Genomic DNA, 13,216 nt, shown 5'->3' with positions numbered 1-13,216 from the left:
AATAATAATAATAATAATATATTATTTATACCCCACCCATGTGGCTGGGTTTCCACAGCCACTCTGGGCGGCTTCCAACATAATATTAAAATGCAATAATCTATTAAACATTAAAAGCTTCCCTAAACAGGGCTGCCTTCAGATGTCTTCTAAAAGTCTGGTAGTTGTTTTTCTCTTTGACATCTGGTGGGAGGGTGTTCCACAGGGTGGGTGCCACTACCGAGAAGGCCCTCTGCCTGGTTCCCTGTAGCTTTGTTTCTCGCAGCGAGGAAACCGCCAGAAGGCCTTCAGCACTGGACCTCCGTGTCCAGGCAGAACTTGTGGTGTACATATACATTATACTTTGAAGAATCATGATTGCACCATTAACTGAGAAAAGTTTAGTGCTTTCTTATTGTCATAGTCATTAGAAATTATGGAGGCCTAGTGATACACCAGGCAATGTCTCCTGCCACTCCCCCATTTTCCGCTCCTTACTATTTGTGTCCCTTTGTGTGTTTGTGGGATGGATGGATGGCGGTGTCTATGAGTGCCTGTATTTTGGTCACAATGTAGTGACTCTCTTTGTTATGTAATAGTGTTGACTGATATTGAATAAAACTTAGAAATTTAAAAATGCACCAGAACCACCCTAACAAACAAACAACTTCAGTGTTCAAAACAAAAATAAAAAATTCCTTCCAGTAGCACCTTAGAGACCAACTACGGTAAGTTTTCATTGGTATTAACTTTCGTGTGCATGCACACTTCTTCAGATACACTGAAAAAGAAGTATCTGAAGAAGTGTGGATGCACACGGAAGCTCATACCAATGGCAAACTTAGTTGGTCTCTAAGGTGCTACTGGAAGGATTTTTTAAATTTTGTTTCAACTACGGCAGACCAACATGGCTACCTACCTGTAACTAGAACTTCAGTGTTATCATACATCCTTAGGTTTAGGCTGACTTGTATTGTCTTATACAGTGGTACCTTGGTTTAAGTACACAATTGGTTCCGGAAGTCTGTACTTAACCTGAAGTGTACTTAACCTGAAGCGAACTTTCCCATTGAAAGTAATGGAAAGTGGATTAATCCGTTCCAGACGGTCCACGGAGTACTTAAACTGAAGCGTACTTAACCTGAAGCGAACTTTCCCATTGAAAGTAATGGAAAGTGGATTAATCCGTTCTGGAAGTTCTTACTTAACCTGAAGCGTACTTAACCTGAAGTGAACTTTCCCATTGAAAGTAATAAGAAAGTAGATAAATAGGTACCGCTGCGTCAGGAAGGTAAACAACGTATCCGTGTGCTCTGGTTTATGTCACGGTGTTCTGTTGCACCAGAAGCGGCTTAGTCATGCTGGCCACATGACCCGGAAAGCTGTCTGTGGACAAAAGCCAGCTCCCTCGGCCTGAAAGCAAGATGAGCGGCGCAACCCCATAGTCACCTTTCACTGGACTTAACCGTCCAGGGGTCCTTTCCCTTTTTTCTGTGACCTGAATAGAGGTGAAGGGAGTATTGTAGCATGCTATTACTCCCCCCCCCCCCAAAGATGCAGTTACCTTGAAAGCTTTATGGTTTAATATTACTTAGCACTTCATACATCTGGATTTTATTTTCCGCCTGCAGACCATTCAGGATTAATTTCACATTTGTTGTCTTCCATTGAGCATCAGTGCTTCTCTGTGATATGTATTTGAGAATTCATTCGATCAACTCGCATGGAGGCTTTTCTGTTCCCTTTTTCCGTTGCATTCCCGTCCCTCCTAGAAAAGTAGCTTCTGAAGCTCCAAGGACACTGCGTAGTGAAATTCAATATGATATATTGGGGTGCAGCCAGAAGGGAAAAGTTAACAAACCCAAAGTCTGGGGTGAGATGGGGGAGCATTTTTGCATGCACACAGAATTATTTTTGGTTAGCAGCCACCTGTGTAGGTATTTGACACTCTTAAAAAGTTGCTTATACTGTAAAAAGTTATATGGTTTACAGCTAGCAAAAGTTTTGCAGGCCATAAAAGTAATCTATAGAGTTAACAGTATTCTGTATGGCGTAATCACCAAGAATATATTTACATACCGTGTTTCTCATATTATAAGACATGTCTTATATTTATTTTTTCCTCAAAAAAACACACTATGGCTTATTTTCAAGGGATGTCTTATTTTTTTCTTCCTTCTCCTGCTGTGGCCGGCATTGCTGCTGCACCTATCACTATGTCTTATTTTCGGGGTATGTCTTATATTCCTTGAATGCTTAAAAATCCTGCTATGGCTTATTTTATGTGTATGTCTTAAAATATGAGAAACAGGGTAGCTGATCCCACTTGTGGTTTTTTTGTGTGTGTGTGCCTTGTTCCTTACTGGGTGGCTTGCAAGGAATGCAGGTATGCACTGGAAACAAGGCCTGCAGAGGCTGTTAGACCCAGGAGAAGAGATGCTGCAGGAACACAAAAGTGGCCTGAACTCAAATAGGTGGCGCTAAGTTGCTATCCAATTTACTTTGAGTAAAGGCCGTAGAACAGTGTTAAAACAAATAAATTGTATGCAGATGGTCTTACTTTTAGTACCTCATGTCTCCAGGAAGGGCTGAGAAAGACTCCAGTTTGAAAAAACTGCTACCAGTCTGAGTAAACAGTATTGAACTGATAGACCAATTTTTCCTGAAATGTTTTTATTCTGTGTTGTTCCTGAGACGTTGAAGGGTGTGCAGTGCACTTGTTCCATTAGTGCAGGGATTTGCACTTGCACAACAGAACTTCCCTCCGCGTATGCCTCATGCCCTCCTCAAATCTGCTCTGGAGGATTAGGAGAATTCTCAGTCTTTAGGGGTCAAGCAGGGGATAGAGAAGGGTAGAACTTTCCATTGCACTAACAAATCCTTGGAACATCTGCTTAGCACTCTGGATACAACCCACATTTTTTTTTTGAAAGGTTAAAACTCTTATCCATTGACAGCAATCTTCTATTAACAAGATACACGATAGCAGATATACAGTCCTCAGTATGCTGCTCAGAAAATAGAACTCTCCCTTGAATAAAATGTAACGTTATGTTGTTTAAACAATGAAACAAATAGATATTAAATAAGTTGAATAATTATGTAAGGGATATTTCCATATACAGTGGTACCTTGGTTTATGAACACAATTGGTTCCGGAAGTCTGTTCATTAACTGAAGCGTTCATAAACTGAAGCGAACTTTCCCATTGAAAGTAATGGAAAGTGGATTAATCTGTTCCAGGTGGTCCGCGGAGTACTTAAACTGAAGCATTCATAAACTGAAGCGAACTTTCCCATTGAAAGTAATGGAAAGTGGATTCATCCGTTCCAGACAGGTCCACGGAGTACTCAACCTGAAGCGTACTTAACCCGAAGCATGGGTGTAATTGGTTCCGGAAGTCTGTTCTTAAACTGAAACGTTCATAAACTGAAACGAACTTTCCCATTGAAAATAATGGAAAGTGAATTAATCTGTTCCAGATGGAAACCGAAAATTCGTAAACCGAGGTGTTCATAAACCGAGGTTCCACTGTACAAGTGAGAGTTTTGCCATGAAATGATGCAAATGAAAGTATTTGTATGGTACAAAAGCTATATATTTATGTTGATAAAACTGCCCTATACTTTTAGTAATGCTGGTTTAGCTCCATTGGCTGAAAGGAAGTTAGTGGGGTTGTTGATGCCCCCCCGCCGCCGCCGCCTTAGCTCCCAAGCATGTATGAAATCTACACAAACTTCTGTTTAACACAAGCATGGGTGCCAGTGTTACAGTTGTGTTACATCTATAAATTTATGTATGTTCCATTAATGAGATTTGCTACATTGTCTCTGTGCAGGCAAAATTAGCATCCTAAAATGTGGTTGGGAAAGAAAAGCAAAGGATTAATACTAGGATAATCCTACATTTTCCAATAGTTGACGTGTGGAACGAGAAAGTGTTTCTGACAGTGTTGGTGTTAGCAAGGAACAGAGAGATCTGTAACTGCAGATCCACAGGCAGTTGGATCTTCTTATGTGCAGAAACATGTGTGGATCACTGTGCTTCTCTTTCATTTGAAGCCTAGTTTATGTGTGTCACAGTTTGGTCAAAAACAGTTGATTGAACAGAACTGTCAGTAAAACCTGCCTTTTATTTTCAGAGTTGATTCTTTATGGGAAGGGGGAAAGCTTAGCAATGCATCACTTGTTTTCTTTCTAATGAATGACTGCATGGAAGTAAAGTGATTAATCACATGTGCATAGCTTTGCATTCTTTGTAATGGCATCCAAAACTTTGAAAGGACCAGTGCAGCAAACAACCGCCTTGCCGCAAATTAATATTTTTGTTCCAGATTTTCGCATAGCTCAATAAATTTGAGCTATGAAGTCCACCGAGGAAGCAGAGCTGTTAAAACTCTCCTTTTTCTTATGCACACTGCAGCTGGATGTCCATCACAACCACTGGGCTGCAAGAGCATCCTACTAGCATTCTCTCACCCAGAAAATTCCTACATTTCACTCTGCTTCCATTTAAGGGGCTGGGGGACTTCATATAAAACACTAAAGTGTTGAAGCCTTGTACATTTCTTTCAGGGCACTTCTTTCTGAAGATCCTGTTGCTAGTAGAATATACTGGTATTGCAAACTTTGCATGAAGTGATTCAGGTCATTAATAAATGCAGAAACTATCAGGAGGCCATTAAAAGTCTGTTATAGTGGTAACTAGAAGTTATATTATACTTTTGAGCAGTAAATTTCAGAGGTTTCCAATTCCTTTACAATCATGGATCCTGTAGCAATAAATTGGCATAGTAGTAAAGTTTCCCTCCCTAGTCCAGTTCCCCCCCACCCCCCGTGCCTTCAGTCTTAACATGGAGTGTTAGCCACAAGTGCAGATTGAGTTCTTATCAAGTTTTATTTCTATGGCCAATTCAGATTTCACTCAGAAACTCTAGTACAATTGGGGGAAGTGGATTCTTTTTAATATCATTAAATTAATATGCAACATTTGAATACCATGTTTGTTCAGTACTTCCTTGAAGTTAATTGTTGAACTATGTATTTGAGGTATAGAGGGAAAATACCTATTAATAACTATATTCTAAATATACATATTCATGTTCCTTATACCACGGGGTGGAATGCAGAATTCCCATGCTTTGCATGTAATGCTTCAATTAAATAGTGGCTAAATGGTTTCAATTAAACAAAAAGAGGGGAAATGAAGCTTAGACTTTATTTTCAAAATATAGAGATTTGTTGTGTCCATACCTTCAGTCACCTCAGCACTCTACTGAGGAGTCTATTTGTCTCTGTTGCATTCAGGACTCCGAGCCGTCAAATGAGGTGGTATCAGAGGCCTCAACTAATGTTGTACCCTCTACCTCAAGAAGTAGCTCTGAACAGCTGGTATCGGTGGCACAGACATATCCAGAAGAGGTAGGACATTCCGTGTCTATTCTGTTAATGAACTGACTATTGGACTCTTAAGAGGTTTTCTGCTATTCTTATATATTTATTTATTTATTCATTTATTTATTTTTGTATTGGTTTGATTCCGTTTCAAGAAAACAGTGAAACTAAACTATACATCAGGCTTTCCAGAAAGTTACTATCCACCTATAAAGTTCATGTGCTGCAGTAAAATTGGGTGAATTCCAACATTTAGGAAGGCTGTTCTTTCTGCTCTTTTTCTCCTCCTCAGGTATCCAATTTTCCAATACTTGGTAGCATGTAAAATCAATTTCTGATGTCCACAGTAGTCACATAGGTTCACTCATATAATGTTGCTTGAGTAGACCAGTTTTTGGAGATGAAATTAAATATGATGAAAAAGCTAGCTGTCAGTGGATTTTACTTAGTAAATCTATCCACATAGATTTCAGAATTCTGATGAAAGGTAAGCTTGGCAATGACTTTTGGCGGGCATAATATTCTCACTTAGCCAAACTCTTAGATTTCAAAGTATAATAAAAAAGTCACTGAAATAATGAAACTTCATCTATAGATTTAGGGCTAAAATGCGCAAGTAAATGTGCTAAAGCAAATTGAGCGCCAAAGGAATTGTTGAGTAAGTAGAGTATTGGGAAGAAGGAAGAGCAATGTTAAATAACGCTAGTACTATCCTAAACCCTTGCTTTCTGGTGACTCCCATTTGTGCTTGTCCGTGTGTGTGTGTGTGTGTGTGTGTGTGTGTGTGTGTGTGTAAGGTTGACAGGAACAGACCTGCAGCTCAGCCACAAAAGTATTTTTGAATCATTTGAGAAGTTTCCTGCGAGGACCATTTGAATGCTGGTGGAAGGTACCATATCTGTAAATCTATACATTTTAGTGGCCAACTATTAAGGTTTGTATTTACTTTGGTTTTTTAAACTGGAGTGGATTAACTGAATAGGTCTCTGTTGGAAGTGAGGGTTTGGATTGCGCACAGGGACTTTGGTGTGCAAGCCGTCTCACCTACACTCAAGCTTGTCTGGATAGAACTGACAATAGGAACTGAGCTTTCCACTCCATCCTTAACCTCTTTCTGCTACTGTTAAGTGCTTGGAGCTATTAAAACAACAAGAACTACCCTGAAACCACTCACATGCAGTTACTGTCCCATCCTGTCCTCTTGCTTCACTAGAGGTTGTATCATCCTTCTCATTCTAGCTCTATCTGATGTTGGAGTTCCTTGTATACGGAAGACTGGAATTGGCAATTGCTGCCTGTCATTGTTTAGGCTTGTGGTTTGGCTTCCTTACATTTCCTTGTTTCTCTCCAGGGCTGTAATGGAAAATCTCCTAATTCTTACTTTTGAGAGACTGAAAAACAGGCCTTTTAGCACTGTTGGCCTTCATTCTTTGTGCTTATTTATAGTTGTAGCCATTAATGCTGCAATATTGGATGGATTCAACGGGTTGTTCTTTAAGGCAGAAAACTGTTTTAAATGTGTGTGGTGTTTTCTGTGTGCAAATTAATGTTTAAAAGAGCAATGCAATTAAACACCCATTGCCAAAATACACAGATAAAATCTTCTTGACCCCTTCCAGTGATCATATGCCTCAGCTTACCATAATCTACTCCACCCTATTGTCCAGTTAACAAAAGAAGTGGGTAGAGAAAGAAAGCAACTTATGCCCGGACCTTTTGGTGTGCATATCCCTGGATTCAACCAACCCATAGAATTTAATCTTCTATTTCACAATAGTAGATACTATTTCATAATCTCCATAGCTGCAATGTGAAACAGAAAATGACTACATTGTGGAATACTGGTATGCATATGCTGTTATTTTGGCTTTCTGCATCCAACTTTCATATACAAGATCTGTGCAAAACATTAAGGCTGATCTAACGGGAAAGTATTAAAGTATATTTTTGACTCTGTTCCTAGTCTAATAGGCATTCTGTGCTTGTGGCACTGCAGACTCTTCACAGCAATAACAGATCATGCTTTTTAATGGGTAATGATATGTCATCTTCCTAAGTTAACTTAGATTTGTTTCTGCTCTTTCTGTGAGATGCTTTGAGCATAATTATGGGAAAGTGGCATATAAATAAACGACTATTGCTAATTAGGATGTTAAGTACTCCGCAAACAGATTATAGGCCAGTCCTGTGCTGAATGAAGCATGCCTCAGTCCGCTGAATTTAACTGGGCTTAAGCATACCTCATTCTGCACAAGGTTTGGCATATTTCCTATGAGACATTTTATCTGTTACATTAGCCTTTGAAAGAGGTGGAAACATTTGGTTGCATTATTGCAAATATGGGCAAATATTATTTAATCTGTATGTATAGATGGCAGCTGTTTAATTACTTTATTTAATTTTTTCCCACTTGTCACATTTGTTCCTTAATAATCAGTATTTGTTATTTGTTAAGCCTCCTTTTCCTTGGTGATATTTACAGCAGAAACTAGAACTTGCATTAATAGATTTTTTTTAAAAAAGGAAGGCATAATTTTTTTAAAATTTGTTTTAAGTATTGCAGTCATTAGAATGCTCAAATTCATTCTCAAATTCTTACTGTAATTTCGTCTTTGACTGGCCTCAAACTTTGGGCTACATCAGGGACCTGAGATGTTGATTAAAATGGTTCAAATAGATTCTATTATGAATAAAGAAGCCATAAAACATTCAAGATGGGAAATGTGCAATTATTGGCATATTGCAAATTAGTGTGTCCTACATTTACAAAGGTTTTCAAAATAGCACAGTGAATTCTGCACAGTGCCTTCTACAGTTCTAGTATAATAATGGTTGCTTTGGAGCAAAGTGTTTATGGTGGCTACTGTAAGATTCCTTTATTTAGGGTTTGCCAATGGTTATAATTAGCTTATGGGTGGCCAGTTTTTGCATTCTTGGAGCAACAGCATTTTCTGACTTAGGCTGCAGCCTCCAGATACAACTTCTGCCGGTCAATTTCTGTAATTCAGTTGGTAGCCCAGGGCTGGGGAACCAGAGGCACTTCAGATGTTGCTGGACCACAACTCCCATTATCCCTGGCTATTGGCAGTCCTAGCTGAGGTTGATGAAAGACATTCCTGCTGGTATAATCTTAATATTTATATCAAGAGGAAGGTTTCATTTTGGGAATAATAAATTTTCAGAGTAGTTTTTACAGTTACTGTATATAAAAAATTACTGATTTGGTTATACTATTAGAAATACATAGACACATAGTTATAAAATTATTTACAGGTAGGTAGCCGTGTTGGTCTGATGTAGTCGAAACAAAAACTAAAAAAATTGTTTCCAGTAGCACCTCAGAGACCAACTAAGTTTGTCATAGGTATGAGCTTTCGTGTGCATGCACACTTCTTCAGATTCTTCAAATTATTGTGAGGTTTAATAAGTTAACTGTTTATATTTGGACAACCTTCCTGCTGTACTTTATTGGAAGGAGAAAAATAATCATTTCCTTAATAACAATTTAAACAATTTATTTAACTAAAACAATAACATTATAGCCTATGTATCCATGTTTGTTAACTGATGTGGTCAAACAGTTTTAAAAAACCCAACAACTTAGACTGAGTTTTAGCACACATGAAAAACTTACAAATCCTTATTTCCTGATGACTAGTCTTTGGACTATAATGTAACTTAAATAGAAAACTATCTTTAGAAAGATTTTTCCTCCCAAAGCATTTTATTTTAAAAATCCAATTTAAATAAACAATCCTATATTTTTTTTAAGTTTAATTTTATCCACCCTGGTTACTATGCACCTAGATGTGGCCAGGGCATTACTTAAAAGCTTCAAGGAGATGTATCGCATTAAAAGGTGGAGCACATTTGTTTCCAAACAAACATAATCATTATAGCTTAATTAAAGATTGATAAGCCTGCTAGAAGCCGGTTTAAATTGTTTTGTGGGCTGCTGCCTGACAACTGACCATTCCTAATTTAGATTATTTACTCCATTGCACCAGTACTCTCTTATTTTTTTTTCCTAGCATTGTTTATCATTGTTGCAGTTGCTCCTTATCCCATGTTTTTGGAGTCCCAGCTGAAAAAATGCCAATATCCCCCATTTTTTCAAGTCAAAGCAGCTAACTCATAACTCTGCAAGTCACACTGACTTCCTTTTTTTCTAGTTATATTTGAACCAAGCATCAAAACTTACAAGAGTACACTTTGTATAAAAGCAGTCTTTCTGTGTGATATTTACAATAGACAGAATATTAAGCTCTATATAGGGTTTAACCAGTCACATCAACCATAATCCAGGGAAATGGTATTCTTTATATTAAAAAATACCTCTACTGGGTTCTATATTTCATTAAAAAGTTTAAATGCATCTGGAGATTTACGGTTTAACAAATCAAAGAGAATCCCATTATTTTCCCAGCCTAGTTTCAAATATATATCTTAACATTTCCAATGGTGAGCATAAACCAGTCTGGCAATCAGTAGAGCATTCCATACCACATTGGGTTTCTTTCTAGATGTAAAACCTGGTATAAAATGAATAAATTATGCACATAGTTCAAGCTATACTAGCCTTTTTTTTGTAAAATGCTTTGGTTCTGGAATACAGGCACCATATATGAAAGAAATGTACAGTACAGTGCAAATTAATTTGGTTTCAGTACAATATGATAAGTTACTGTTTCCAACATTATAGATCTTACTTAATTTTAAAGGTGTTTAAAGGAGCCCCTTTACCATTAATGCCCTTGCCTTGGCATTTTTATACTCTCTCTCTCTCTCTCTCTCTCTCTCTCTCTCTCTCTCTCTCTCTCTCTCTCTCTCTCTCTCTCTCTCTCTCTCTCTCAACATTGAGCTCAGTCAACTGCCTTCCAGGTTCCAAAAGCAAACACCAAACTTTTGGAGAAATTTCCCTCTGTAGATCCTTTTCCCAATTCCATTAAGAACATTTTTCATCTGCGGTCTTAATGTGCATTAAAATAGAATACATTTCAGATAAAATCTTTGTGACTTGATACAGAGTACGCACTAAATTCTATATCCCATTTCATGGCGTGATCATCATGTGTTTATGATATTCTTTAACTGCTTGCAGTCTGCAAAAGGCCAACATTCCCTTTTTCCTTTGAGTTGTGCAGTTTTCCTGCTCTTCTCTTCCTTTCCATTAATGAAAATGTTAAAAAGCAAACACAAAATCCCAGCTACAAATCCTTGCCCATTATTTTCACTGTAAGGCTAGAACACTAAATTACAAAAACTTAATAGAAAGCTCTAAAATGATGATATTTACAAAATGACTTCTGAAAGCAGTATCTGTTATGTTCTGTACAGCATGATAACACTTATTTCTTGTTGTAATTTCTGCTATTGTTTCATACTGTTTTAAATATTCTTCTACACTAGTTTATGGGTGTAACTAATTGCTATATTCTGCTGGATTTGATTACAATCACTGTGCAATTTTACAATTCTGGAACCAGTACTGGAAGATGAAGGTATTTTTTCTAGTATTGAGTTGAGAATACAAATAGCGTTGTACTGCCCAAACTTGATTTTACTGTGCAGTTCTGAATATAAATTTTCTACAGCTGTTGTGGTATATTAGAACGTATCACAAAAAAACTCTATAGATCTCTATAGATATGATTGGAAATTGGAAGACTTAATTTTTTGTTGTCTACACTTTCTTTCCCAACATGTGTATACACACACTACTCATGAACATTATTCTCATAGCACATTGATAATCACAGAATTCACACATGCTTTCTTGACAATTCACTGCTACCACGAATCCCTTTCCAGCCGAACCTGTCAACAGCCCCATAGCATGTTTGTCCTTAACTTAGAAACCAAGCTTTTTTCAAAAATAAATAAATCACAATATTCCATAATATCTAATCAACTGAGCTAATAGCTAGCAAGGACCTTTAGCATCGTCATCATCATCATCATCATTATTATTATTAGGGCCTGTACCTCTGCTTCCTTTGCTCACCAGCACCCACATTTCTGTAGACCTCACTAAACATCCTACCCCCTCTCTTAGACCTCGCAGAACCTCCTATTTTGATAATCTGTGGGAAAATTTGTGGTTCACTTGTGGTTTGCTAAACAAACCATGGCTTTTAGGGTTACATGCAAACTTGACCTTGTCTGTCCTCTTTATCTCTTTCCTTTAACCCATAGGAGACTGGTACCTAGCATGCTCTGTTAAAATCTTAATAGACATTATATGGCTAGAAGTCCCGTTGGCCTCTTTACTTCCTTGGTCCAAAATGATTATAACCTACCTAGATTAATCTGTGATAAAAATTATAAGAATAAATGCTGTGCCTTGTCAGCTCCACAGTAATAAGAATTATGATATTAACTTGGCAAGGTTTGTAGTCAACTAACTTTTACTCAGGAGTAGACCCATTGAAGTTACTCATCGCCATTTATTTCCATGTGTCTACTCTGTGCAAAAGTTAGCACAAATATTACCTGCTCTGTTAATTGGAATCAGCATTTTAAAGGACAGTTGTTTCCATTCAACATTAGTTTCTCAACCATCCTGGAAATGTTTATTTGGAGGTTGGGTATAAATATATTGACTTACTATATAACAAGTGTTTCCGCTTTAACACACACCAACACTATGCATGTTTCTATCATGCATTATGGTACAGTACGGAAGATGGGACTAAAATTGAGCCATGAAGGGCCAGCCACCAACCGTAGATGGATTTCCTGCCCTTTTGACTTGCAGCTTTAACTCATCTCTCTGACTGTAATGAATGAAATTGCAGTTTGGTTTGGTTTAGTTTGGTTTTCTTAGTCATGTACCTCTTCTTAAAGAATCAATTTCCCTCTTCCCCCATTTAGAATGCTGTTGCGTTCTTTTTAAATGATAAAAAGCAACTCAAAATTGTGTTACAGCAATCATTTAAATAAAAAATGTATGAGAAAGCAAGAAAAAACAATATTGCCTTGCAAGTTAATTTATTAGTATGCATGTTTAAGCTGAGGTAGCTGAATTGGAAGATTTCTAGTTTAAATATGAATTACTTCTGTTAAAACATTTTCACAAATCCGGGGCATTTGTCTTTATTTAACCTTTTCACAGTCTCTGCCTTTCTTTAAAGTACACTTAGTCCAATTTCTTCTATTACTCAAGGAGGTATTTAATACATGACTTAGTGTCATTTGCATTATACAAGAAGATTAACTTTACAAGCTGCGCTATTAATCTGAGTAGCTCTACATATTGACCTATGAAAGAGCATAATTGTTAGCTTAATTAAGTTAATTAATTGTCACACTCTGATGAACTTAGTATTGAGAGGAAATTAAAGGCAAATAGAAATTGGCATTCATTGGTTAGAAATCATATTTCATGGAATGTTATAGTGCATTCTATTTAGATGACACAAACATCTATTGTATAGTTAAAGCTATGCAGGCAATTAAGAATGTTAAATGCTAATAATTTTGGAGTATTCTTTCTGATTTATAATCTGTCAAGTTCTGCAGGATCCGATAAAGATATGCCTTGGAAAATTTATACTAGAATTGCAATTTGAATTGTCTGATTTCTCATGTGTGGTCTGATAATGAGAGAACTTGGAATGAAAACACAACCATTCCTCACTGTCCCACAAGAATTTAAGTAAGCCCTTCAGCACACAATGAATGACTTAACCGGTGCTTTAACATATATATATGTGAAAAGCCCATACCCATCCATAGCCTAGGAGTATTTGTCTACATTTACATTTCTGTGGGCTGCTTGTAAAATTACTGTTATTGTTGAGGTTTAGAAAGTTATACATGGGGAAAGAATGGATAGCGTTACT

At 37.3% G+C, this 13,216-nt stretch overlaps 1 protein-coding gene across 5 annotated transcripts in view; it reads left to right on the top strand.

The window, feature by feature from the left end:
• PHF14 (PHD finger protein 14) overlaps positions 1-13,216 on the top strand; it is a 131,895-nt gene that overhangs the window by 98,625 nt on the left and 20,054 nt on the right. For 3 of the 5 annotated variants that reach the window (XM_035130109.2, XM_035130110.2, XM_035130108.2), the window contains one exon: positions 5,286-5,399. The exons of the other annotated variants lie outside the window; for them this stretch is intronic. In XM_035130109.2, coding sequence (XP_034986000.1) covers positions 5,286-5,399 — 114 coding nt within the window. The remainder of the gene's footprint in view (positions 1-5,285; positions 5,400-13,216) is intronic. 5 annotated transcript variants of the gene reach the window in all.

The sequence above is a fragment of the Zootoca vivipara genome, chromosome 12, assembly GCF_963506605.1.
Source record: "Zootoca vivipara chromosome 12, rZooViv1.1, whole genome shotgun sequence".
NCBI classification, from domain to species: Eukaryota; Metazoa; Chordata; class Lepidosauria; order Squamata; family Lacertidae; genus Zootoca; species Zootoca vivipara.
This window is presented reverse-complemented; position numbering and strand designations above follow the sequence as displayed.